This window comes from Cyprinodon variegatus, unplaced genomic scaffold (genome assembly GCF_000732505.1).
Source record: "Cyprinodon variegatus isolate N-32 unplaced genomic scaffold, C_variegatus-1.0 Scaffold153, whole genome shotgun sequence".
In the NCBI taxonomy this organism is placed as follows: Eukaryota; Metazoa; Chordata; class Actinopteri; order Cyprinodontiformes; family Cyprinodontidae; genus Cyprinodon; species Cyprinodon variegatus.
The window spans coordinates 745,176-755,949 of record NW_015150606.1 but is presented as its reverse complement, the minus strand read 5'-3'; the positions used below and the strand labels follow the sequence as shown (position 1 = coordinate 755,949).

Here is a 10,774-nt window from a genome sequence, read left to right as displayed (position 1 = left end):
CCGATAGGGGGCCGATTATATCGTGCATCCCTACTTTTTATTGCTGCCATGAAACAGTGTGAATAATCTAGACCAGATTTCTACTCCAGCCCTACTTCTCTTTTAAATTCCAGTGAAGCTCTTGATCAGTCAGACGGTACATATTTGACTAAAATAAACCAATCTTAAGTCGATAATTTATTCCCTTCTGAACTTTAATGTTGGTCGTCTTCAAAGATAGTTTGGTGCAGTTTAATACAATCTCTTTCCAAACCATCATGTAATTCGGTGATGATGCTTTTTTCACATTTCCAACTCTTAATTTTCCCAGAGCTAGAAATGAATAAAATATTTGAAAGTGTCTGTTTTTTCTTTTTCCTGGTTTCTATAAATTTTTTCAATCATCCTCTGTCCTTCTGGAGCCTTTACACCATCATCCATGATCGCTTCGTTCAGATCCACATCCGACAGCTTCCCCTCTTCCTCCCTCCATCTTTGCTCCTACGGGATCTCCTCTCCCATATTGTGTCGGATCTCTCGGGGAGCACAGGTGTGTCCTCATCTGTTCCACCCTCTTTTTTTTTAATTCTCCGTACCCTTTAACTTTTCCTGCCTCCCCCGTTTCCCTCCCTTTCCACCAGCTCTCTGTCGTTGTGACAACCTTAAAGGCAGCAACCTGCTACCCGCGAGCAGCACCTGCCGTTTCACTAATTGAGCTGACAGGAGGAGGAAGAGAGGGACAGGCAGGCTGTCGCTGTGAGTGTGGATAGGGGGGGTGGGCCAGCGCTCTTCCAACGCACTCCCTAGCAGCGCCATCTGTAGCCCTGCTAATAACAGTCACACTGATGAACTCTGAGTGACCCGCCGGGCGACCAGCGCGTCCTCTGAGAGCCTTTTCCTGCTGCTTCACAGTAACACAGATCTCACTCGCCTCTCCATGAACCCGCAAGCAGCTCGCGTCTCTTCCTCCGTCACCTTCATCGACCCGTGTTCTCCGGACATGTCAGCCTTCATCATCTAAACTGTTTATTTATTTATTCATTGTTCTTTTTATTTCTCCCCAACAGCGGAGCATCGCCTACCTCTTCCCCTCCGGCCTGTTTGAGAAGAAAGCTCGGCCCTTCATGAAGGTGAGAACTCACTTTTATCTCTCTCAGTCACTGAAGTAAAACTTAACTTATTTAAACAGTGAAAAATTAAGATCTGGTAGATCTTTGTCCTTAATTTTGCTCATGTTTATCACAGTTTTGTCGTTCTAGTTTCAGGAAATAAAAATGTACAAGAATGTGGTAAAAAATTAATTAATTTCTATCTTGAAAATCTGGAATGTATCTTTATGTAAAGGTTTTACTGGGGCCTTGAGCTCCTTTAAACTTTTTAAACTGGAGAAAAGTCATAACCACCCTGCTGTCAAAAGTGGGATTCAAATTCTACATAACTCCCAGTAAATATACTTACACCACATTCCTGAGTCGAACAAGAATCACTGCCTTTTACACATGCAACTTAGTGCCAGTAAAGCACCAGGTCAGCTCCTTTAACACAGTTGTCGGATAATTTAGATTTCTCTTATTTCATATATCAATTTATCCTATTTACACGCTATAAAGGTTTTCACTCAGTCTTTTTCACTTGCAAAACCACACAATGCCCCTGTGTGAGAATGTTTGTAGACCAGACATAGCTTCCTCCCAAAACAAGGCAGATTCTTTCTCAAGGTTTATTCATAACATGTTACTGTTAACCAAAATGTCTGTAATTTGGTTTGACTCTGACTACTTTCCATTGTTGTAAGTAGAGGCCTGCACGGGACAGATTTTCCAGTCCCGCTCCCGCAGTGTTCAGTCCCACTCCCGCCAGTTCCCACAAAGAATTACGATTTTCGGTCCCACTCCGGCCCGCACCTGTAACAGTTTGTCCTGCAATTCGCGCATGATTCCGACGTTCGCCTACTGCTCAAGGCATTGTCATTAGTTTAGGAATTTTTTAACCGCATAGTGCATGACGCTTGTTAGGTGGCATGAGCTGCAATATCCAGTACATTGTGATGTATATATATATATTGTAGACATAGATGTGATAATTTATTATTTTATTTTACGTTTTAAAACACGTTTTTAGGTCGTGGGACTGCCGCTTATCACCGCACCCGCACTGTGCGCTCTCCCTCCCGCCCGCACCCGCAATGAGCTTTCAATATTTGTCCCGCGCCAAACTGCTTTGCGTTGGGTCCTGTGATTCCCGCGGGAGTGTAGGGCTCTAGTTGTAAGTAAGGGGGAACTAACGCTGCTCAGGCAGAACAGGGCTGATTACCGTGCCATAAGGGCTGTATGATGAACTGTTCTCTCTTTGCAATATATGAAAATAAAGTGCGGACTGAGTGAAATCCATCGATCTCCATTTATTTAACTAGGGTGAATAGCTGAATGCTTTTTTCCCACTACAACACTTAACTGAGCAATGGTGAAGTGGATCTACATAATATCACCTGAAGGTGTCAGTAAAGTTGTCATCATGCTCAATGCACGGACATTCTGTGTGGAAAATGTGCCACCCGTTACAGCCGTTGTCGCATTTACAATGCGGCTTTCCCCTGATCTGATCGGCTCTGGCGTGTTAAGCACAAACGGCAAGCTGACAACACCGTCGGCACTACACGAGGAAGTAGAAAACACAGCTGTTTACAACTTTATCAAAGCCTTTTCATGCCGTTCGAGAGCAACAGCAATTTCTTTCCTGGACTTTTTCCACAATATGTTGGTAGTAGTGGTATTTATGAGGTATATACGGAATGTTCTTTGATGTTTATATTTGCCAGTAGGAGCTGCTTCTCACTTGCCATGTTTTCCGCGTGGTGGTGTCTAAGTAGTTACAAATTTTCCTAGGTTCTCTGTGCAGAAATTCTGTCCACACGGAGGGGCGTGGATGCTCAAATGATGTTATTTGGCTGTGCAGACCTCGCATACGCGTCAAGCTTAAATTGAGCAGTAGGCAAATGAATAAATTAATTTATATTAGACAATCAGGTAAAATTCCAAATGTATGACATGCAAACATTATAAAAAATGACACACCCTCTACCTTCAACAGTCTTTCTAATTCATATTTGAGTCCATAATCTTGAAGTCTATTAAGTGAGCAAGTAAATGAATTTATGTTCTAGCTTGTAGAAATAGTTCAGTTTAGGCAACTGGACGTGAAGTTTCACCTCTTATCCAAGAGGCCTCTTCAGTTTTAACTAGTGGTGGGGATCTTTTACCTAATTCTTTTGATATATAAATATCTCATAAGAGAGGCAAGTTTTTTTTTTTTTTTATCCAGAATTGCTGGGAAATCAATTTTACCAACATAATATGGCATCCACGCCAACCTTTACTATTCAATAAATTGATACTGCTACTTTGAAAAGTGTTGTTCACATTGATTGATATATTTTGTTGTAGAAATATAGAAATGAAAACTAAAAGATATCTACTTTCTTGTTGACATTGCAAAAAATGTATGAAAACAGTTCTATCACCTGGTTTAAAGCTGGTAAGTGGGATTCATCAGCTGGTTGTTTGATTCCACGTACGCATATCTGATTAAAATATTTCAGATTTTTTTTTTTTTGTGGCTCCAACGACCTCAGTATTCTTTGTATTGACAAATTAATGGTTAATTCTCGGTTTTCCATCTGCAGCATCCTGATGAGGTCTTTCCAAAACAGAGAGGTACGTTATGTTTGTTCAGATGCTTCTGATATCATCTTTAGGTTGATTACCTATGGTCAGCTAATCTTTGTTTTCCAGCGGTGCAGTGGGGACCAGACGGCCGGCCTTTCCACTTCCTGTTCTACACCGGCAAACAGTCCTACTACTCCCTCATGCATGTAAGTGCAGCGTAAGTCAGTCATCCATCCTGCTTATGTGTCTGCTAAAATTCTTAGGAAGCGCAGTTTCAGATTATACATCAATGGTCTTTCAGCTCTAAGACTGGAAAAACATTTTATGCCTTATGAACATTTTCCATAATCCAAGCCTTAAAGATGGTCAATCTGAGGTTAACTTACATTTTGTAAGCTATAGTTGCCTGCTGTGTTATGGCTAATTTGATAGGATTGTAGGGTGTTAGCTTCCAGCAGCTGCTTCTGTCGGCTGCATTCGGAGTCCCACAGGTCAATAAAGCCCGATAGGACTCCTTCCTTCAGCTTGACAGCTTTCCTCACCGCTGTTGTCCACTAGGGTGTTTTAGGGGTTGCTGCCACGATATGCACCGCCAACCTTATAGCCACAGCTCCGACTAGCTGCCTCAACAATAGAGGCACAGAACATGGGGCACTGAGAATCAATGTCAACCAGCGTCCTTTGGAACATGTTCAAAGCTCTGCCGGGGGTGGTAGTTAAAGCTCCGTCTTACGGGGGGACTCTGCCAGACGTTTTCATCAAACCCTCACAATTTGAGACCTTTGGGCCTACCAGTTCTGCCCGGCGTCTTCCCCCACCATCGCAGCCAGCCCACCACTGTGTAGTGTTCTGTGGAGAGCTCCGCCCCTCTCTTCACCCGAGTGTCCAAGACATGCGTCCGCAGGTCAGATTAAATGACAACAAAGTCATTCAAAGTCAGTCAATCATTGAATGGGCACCCTTATGCCTGAAAATGGTGTTTGTTATGGACAATCCATGACGAGTACAGAAGTTCAACAACAGAACACCACTCGAGTTCACGTCAGGTAGGCCACTCCTCATGGCCTACCACGCCCCCCCCCCCAGATCTTACTGTCATTGCCCATGTGAGCGTTGAAGTCTCCCAGTCGAACAAGAGAGTACCCAGGAGGAGCACTCTCCAGTACCCCTCCTAAGGATTTTAAAAAGGGTGGTAATCTGAACTGCTGTTTGGCAAATAAGCACAAACAACAGTCAGAACCCATCCCCCCACACGTATGCGGAGAGAGATCACACTCTTGTTCACCAGGGTAAACCTCAACGTAGAGGCACCAAGATAAGGGGCAACAAGTATGCCCACTCCTACTCGGCGCCTCTCACCCGGGGCAACTCCAGAGTGGACGAAAGTCCAGACCTGGCTCCAGAGTCTGGCCCTGGTGACCAGCGTCGGGGCGAGGGAACTCTATGTCCATTTATTGCATCATAAGAGGTCTTTGGGCTACTTTTTGTTTGCTACCTCAACAAGGACCTGTCTGCCTTGGGTGACCCTACTAGGTGTGTAAAGCCCCAGACAGCATAGCTCCTACGGTCATTGGGACACTCAAACCCCTTTAATACAATAAGATGGCAGCCCAGGGCAGGGGAATGTCATTAAACATCTCGGCACATTTCTTTCACACGTTGTCACTTTTAAAGCTACAATGGGTAATTTTCAGAAACAACAAACTGCAGTGACATGAAGAGTTTGGACTTAGAGGTTTGCTCGTCTGGTTTTGTGTTCAAAAGATATTTTCATTTTTCTCTTTGACGTACAGTTGGGTTATGATGCCATGCATATAGCTCTTATGTTTTCTCTGCCCTCTGATGAGCAAGCTCCTACTGTAGGTCTAAATATGTATGCGATACATGTCTGACAGCTGTCTGCAGGATTTCTGCCTCAATCACCCCTTTTTGTTACACAGCTTCCACCTCTTCCGCCTTTTCTTTGTTTCCTAATTTATTCCGCTATCCTACCCCTCCCTCCCGTCACACTAACCTGATCAGGGTGCTGCCAGGAGGGGGCGGCGGTGCGTAAATCACCCCTCCTGCTCAGCTGAGTGTGGGACATTAACTCCACTGAGCTCTTTATGGCCAAAACCGTGGAGGAAAAACCTTTTTTCACATAGATGTCACGCACAGATGCAAATACGCCACTTTCTTTGCACTTTGACCTGAAAGGTGATTTCACTCATATAAAAAAGCACTCAGTAGAGACGAATGAGTTGCGCTCCAGTTCTCTGCTACAGATACATTTCAACCAAGTAATCCATGTGAGTGACTCCTCATGGTTGTAAGAGTCTGTATTTGTACGTTTTCTTCTCATGCTTTCATTTTTCAGTTTTCTATTACCGTTTTCCTGCAGAGTGGTACCCACCAGCCCAATGTTTTCCTCCCTGTCTATCGCTGGTCAGAGTGGCAGAGGATTAGGCACACTCCATCAAGAAGGAATTAAACAAACATCTGGTGAATAATTGACGGGGAAATGAGCTTTTGCCCAGACGCATAGTGGGGCGGAGGGTTATGGGGTGTCTGCCCTCAGGGACATGACCAGCGTGTCCCCCTGTCTGTCTGTGCTTAACGCCATGACAGAGTCTTCCACAGGTCTATCAGCTGAGATTTATATCAATAGAAACATAAACGTAGATCTTTGAATTTAAATTTAAGTTAACAAATGTAAATTAAGATATTGGAAAAACCTCAAGAATGAATCACAAATTTACATGTATGGATTACAAATATAAAAGTTTGACTCAAATGTAAACGTGTAATACACAAAGTTACACATATGAATTAAAAATGCAGCATTTACTAAAGTAAAAATTAAAGTATAAAAATGTTAATGTATAAATTACAAAATAGAAAAATTCAAAACACAAATTTAGACATACGACTCAGAAATTGGAAATTTTTAAATAATTTACGTGTACGAATTACAAATTTGAAAAATTCAAATCACAAATTTACACGTATAAATTAAAATTATCAAAATTTTAAATGATTAATTTATCTGTACAAATTGCAAATTTGAAAATTTTAAATCATGTTCGAAACTCAAATTAATTAAAAAAAAATTATGTTAATGTGTAAATCATAAATTTCTAAATTTTAAATGAATAACATACATTTTCAAATCAATTTGAAAGTTTTAAATGATTAATTTACCTGCACAAATTACAAATTTAAACATTTAAAATCATTAAATTACATTTTGAATCTCAAATTAATAAAAAAAAAATTATGTGAACGTATGAATCACAAATTTGAAAATTTAAATCACAAATTTACACGTATAAATTAAAATTTTCAAAATTTTAAATGATTAGCGTACATGTTCAAATCACAGATTTGGACGTTTTAAATTAATTCACCTGTACAAATTACAAATTTAAACATTTTAAATCATTAAATTACATGTTTGAATCTCAAATTAATAAAAAAAACTATGTAAACATATGAATCACAAATTTTAAATCAAAAATGTGTTTTTTAAATAATTTACGTGTATGAATTACAAATTAGAAAAATTTTAATCACAAATTTACATGTATAAATTAAAATTGTCTAAATTTTAAATGATTAACGTACATGTTCAAATCACAGATTTGAAAGTTTTAAGTTAATTTACCTTTACAAATTACAAATTTAAACATTTTAAATAATTAAATTACATGTTCGAATCTCAAATTAATAAAAAAAAAAATTATATAAATGTACGAATCACAAATTTGAAAATTTGAAATCAAAAATTTACAAGACGTGATCACAGTTTTAGAATAAGGATCACAAGTTTACTCATACCAATCACAGGTTGGTATGAATCACAATTTCACTATTACAAATCAATAACTCCTAATGAAGCTCTAAAACTCCTCACCACTTGGTGGCGGTATTGCACCTGAAAGTTATTCACCAGCTAACATTAAACAACAGAACAAAAACAAAAAACAGAACCACTGATTAAACGTTATATCTTTGGCTAAAACAGTTTTTTCAACGCATACTCGGTATACATTCGATGGATAGTTCTGTTTTAATCCTCTTCTTATTCATTAGTGGTTGGTGAAAAACCGTCAGGTGCATCACTGCCACCCACTGGTAGGGAGTGTAGCATCATTAGGGCTGTAGATTCGTTCTTGTAGATTTATCTGGACTCGCCAAGCTGTAACATGTAAGTTGTAAACTTGTGTTTCGCATATTTAGGAGTTAAAAGGGAACAAATACCAATCCTAAAGCATTTAACGTTATATTAACTTCCATTTACACATTCAGACACCTGCCCATCTGTCTTATTGACCGTTATCTTCCACCATGCAGGTCAACCTGTACCTGTCCCCTTACTGACTCATAAAGGAGTATTGAATGAGCCGCCATCTTCGATGTGTTTCAGGAGCTGTACGCTAAAGTCCTGAACATCGAGAAGCATCAAGATCGCCTGAGAGCAAAGGGACTCTTCTCTGCCGAACCCAAGCAGATGTCAGTAAAAAGCCCTTTGATATAAAGACGAGGGATTTCCTGAAGTAATCTGAAATTTAAACCCGCTCCCTGTCTCCGTCAGCTCTCTGGGAACGAGCAGGTGGCTCACCAAGGAGGAGCTCGAAGCGACATTGGTGGAGACCATCTCCTCTCATGACGTAAGAGCAACTGCTTTGGTCTCTGGTTCTCTCGGTTTGGTCAGACATGAGAAAAGGGATGCTTTTCCTCCTCTCCAGTATGACCGGTTCATCCAGCTGATGGAGCGGATGCTGTCCATGCCTTATAGCAGCCTGGAGGAGGAGTTCATCCTGCGCTACCGGCAGCAGCTGGAGGCGCAGTCCATGCATCAGATAGTTCCCCCTCTGCAGAAGGATGAGAAAGGGGTGGACTTCAGCACGGCGGAAGGTAGGCCATCTTTAGACCTGGTGCAGTTTTTTGATTTCAAGTTTTAAATTTCTCCATCAAAAACATCAATTTTCTCTTAAATGAATCACTTCAACCTGATTGACAAATCAGAAATTAACCGAAAAATAATTTAAAGAAGACTTAAAAGGAACATTATTATGATGTTAAACCCTTTTTACGTCCTTGTTTGAACAAATTAGCTTTTTGTTATCATAATTATTCAAACTTATAAGTCTGGGGTCTTCTTTTTTATGTGTTTTTTGCCTCAATAATGCTTTTAGTTCTTAATACTGAAGATGTACAGAAATTCTAAAGGTTTATTGGAAGAAAAAAACACAACAAAGTGTGATATGAAGAAAAAAAAATGTTTTTTTTGTTTTAGGGAAAAGGAAGACGTCTAGATCATCGGTAGTTGTTCGCGACTGCGGCTCCGGGCGCATCACCATCAACGGCGAAGACTACCTGCACTATTTCCCTGTGCTACAAGACAGGTAGGAGCGGCTACAGCTTCGCATCACTCCGTCCACAGACGGCGTCTCCCTTTACGATGTGAAACGGGGGCGTCTTTTATCAACGCACACACACTGGAAAAAGTAGAATAAAATATCTGGAAAGCAGCTTTGTGGTCACGCTTAGCGGCTTGGTTTATTTATTTATCTCCTTGTAAGTTAATTACACAGCTGAGTGGCTGTGCTGGAGAGTCCGGCGGTGCTGTCGTCACGCCGTGTGAGGACGGCCTGTAATTGGAGCGCAGAGGTGACAGCTGACTTTGTCAGCAGCCAGAGGCCATTCAGGGTGGGACGCCATCCAGAACGCAGGCGGGTGCTGCTGAGTCAGAACTTCCTGGGAGATTTGGAGGAGGCCGAGCAGACGTTAAGCCTCCGCAGTTGATCCCGCTATCTGCTCCTCTCTGCCTTTTCCCCCCCCGTCGCTCTCTTATCTCTCCGTTGTTTCTTTTCCTTTTCTCACTCAGGGAGCAGCTGATGTTCCCACTGCAGTTCGCCGGCGTGCTGGGACGCTTCGACCTGGAGGCCACGGTGAGCGGCGGCGGCAGGTCGAGCCAGGCGGGGGCGCTGCGGCTCGCTATCTCCAAGGCGCTGCTCAGCTTCCTGTCGGAGACAGAAGGAGAGGCAATGAGACAAGGTGAGTCGTAAGTGGGGGCTCTTAACATGTGAGAACAGCTGAGCAGCTTCTACTTTATGTTTTTCTATATCTGCAGCCGGACTCTTGACTCCAGATCCAAGAGTGAGAGAGAGGAAGAAGCCCGGCCAGGAGGGAGCGAGACGCAAGTTCACCTGGAAGAAACGCTGAGCTCCTCTGGAGCCACGGATTTTAATCCATTATTGTTAAAAGGAAAGAACATTTTTTGTAAATAGAAATAAAAAAATTAAAACCAATCCAGAAATACAACTTTGAGTGTGTATATTTAAAAAAAAAAAGGTTCTAAGTTTAAATATAAGCTGTTTTCTCCCATTTAGTTTTTTCAATTATCTAATTATTTCAAAGATTTTTTCTTATTATTTTAAAGTTATTTTCATTTCTCTTTAGATTCCTTTTTTTAAAGATTTATTTGCGGATTATGTTCTTCTTAAAATGTGTTCTACAGATCACGTTCTCGTCTCTTCTGGGGTTGGAGTGACGAGTAGAGACTCATCCCTACTGGTCAGCACTGACGATAGCTACAGCGTTTTGATTGGTCAAGATTGAGAATTTGGTTTTAAGGTGAAGAGAATTTGATCTGTAAAATGCAATTGGAAAAGAATGAAACTCAACCTGGAAATGAGAAAGTTGAAGAGAAAAAATCCAAAACCTTTTAAATATAATAATGATTAAAAAAAAAATTTTTTAAAGAGAGAATGTGATCTGAAAGTGCAATTCATAAATCTATGAGAAAAAAAGTTTTTTTTTTTGTGAAAAAAGAACACAAAATGCAATATCTGGAAATTGCTTTGGGATAAAAAAAAATGTGAAAAAATTAATCAGAGAAAACAGGAAAGTTACTCTCCTAACACTCTCTTGATTAACATTTTTTTAAGTTTCATTTTTGTGTTGCATTCTTTTTTAATCTATTTTCCATTTACAAAAGTGTTCATTTCTTCCAACTATATTGGAACAAAATTCCTCCACATAGAGCAAAGGTTTTTTTCAGAGTGCAGTGAGCCCCTTTGGCCACTAGATGGAGTTGTGCTGTAAAAAATAAATATTTAACCTCTTTTTTTTCCCCCCAATTATAA

At 40.6% G+C, this 10,774-nt stretch overlaps 1 protein-coding gene across 1 annotated transcript in view; it reads left to right on the top strand.

Moving 5' to 3' along the window:
* The window catches only part of mrps9 (mitochondrial ribosomal protein S9), a 16,974-nt gene extending 7,054 nt beyond the window's left edge, over positions 1 to 9,920 (top strand). Inside the window, exons 3-11 of the mRNA XM_015377391.1 lie at positions 1,047 to 1,109; positions 3,662 to 3,692; positions 3,771 to 3,850; positions 8,050 to 8,135; positions 8,218 to 8,293; positions 8,372 to 8,540; positions 8,923 to 9,031; positions 9,514 to 9,683; positions 9,760 to 9,920. Of these exons, the coding sequence (XP_015232877.1) occupies positions 1,047 to 1,109; positions 3,662 to 3,692; positions 3,771 to 3,850; positions 8,050 to 8,135; positions 8,218 to 8,293; positions 8,372 to 8,540; positions 8,923 to 9,031; positions 9,514 to 9,683; positions 9,760 to 9,851 (876 nt within the window). The 3' untranslated portion in view covers positions 9,852 to 9,920. The remainder of the gene's footprint in view (positions 1 to 1,046; positions 1,110 to 3,661; positions 3,693 to 3,770; positions 3,851 to 8,049; positions 8,136 to 8,217; positions 8,294 to 8,371; positions 8,541 to 8,922; positions 9,032 to 9,513; positions 9,684 to 9,759) is intronic.
* Positions 9,921 to 10,774: the final 854 nt, after the last annotated feature.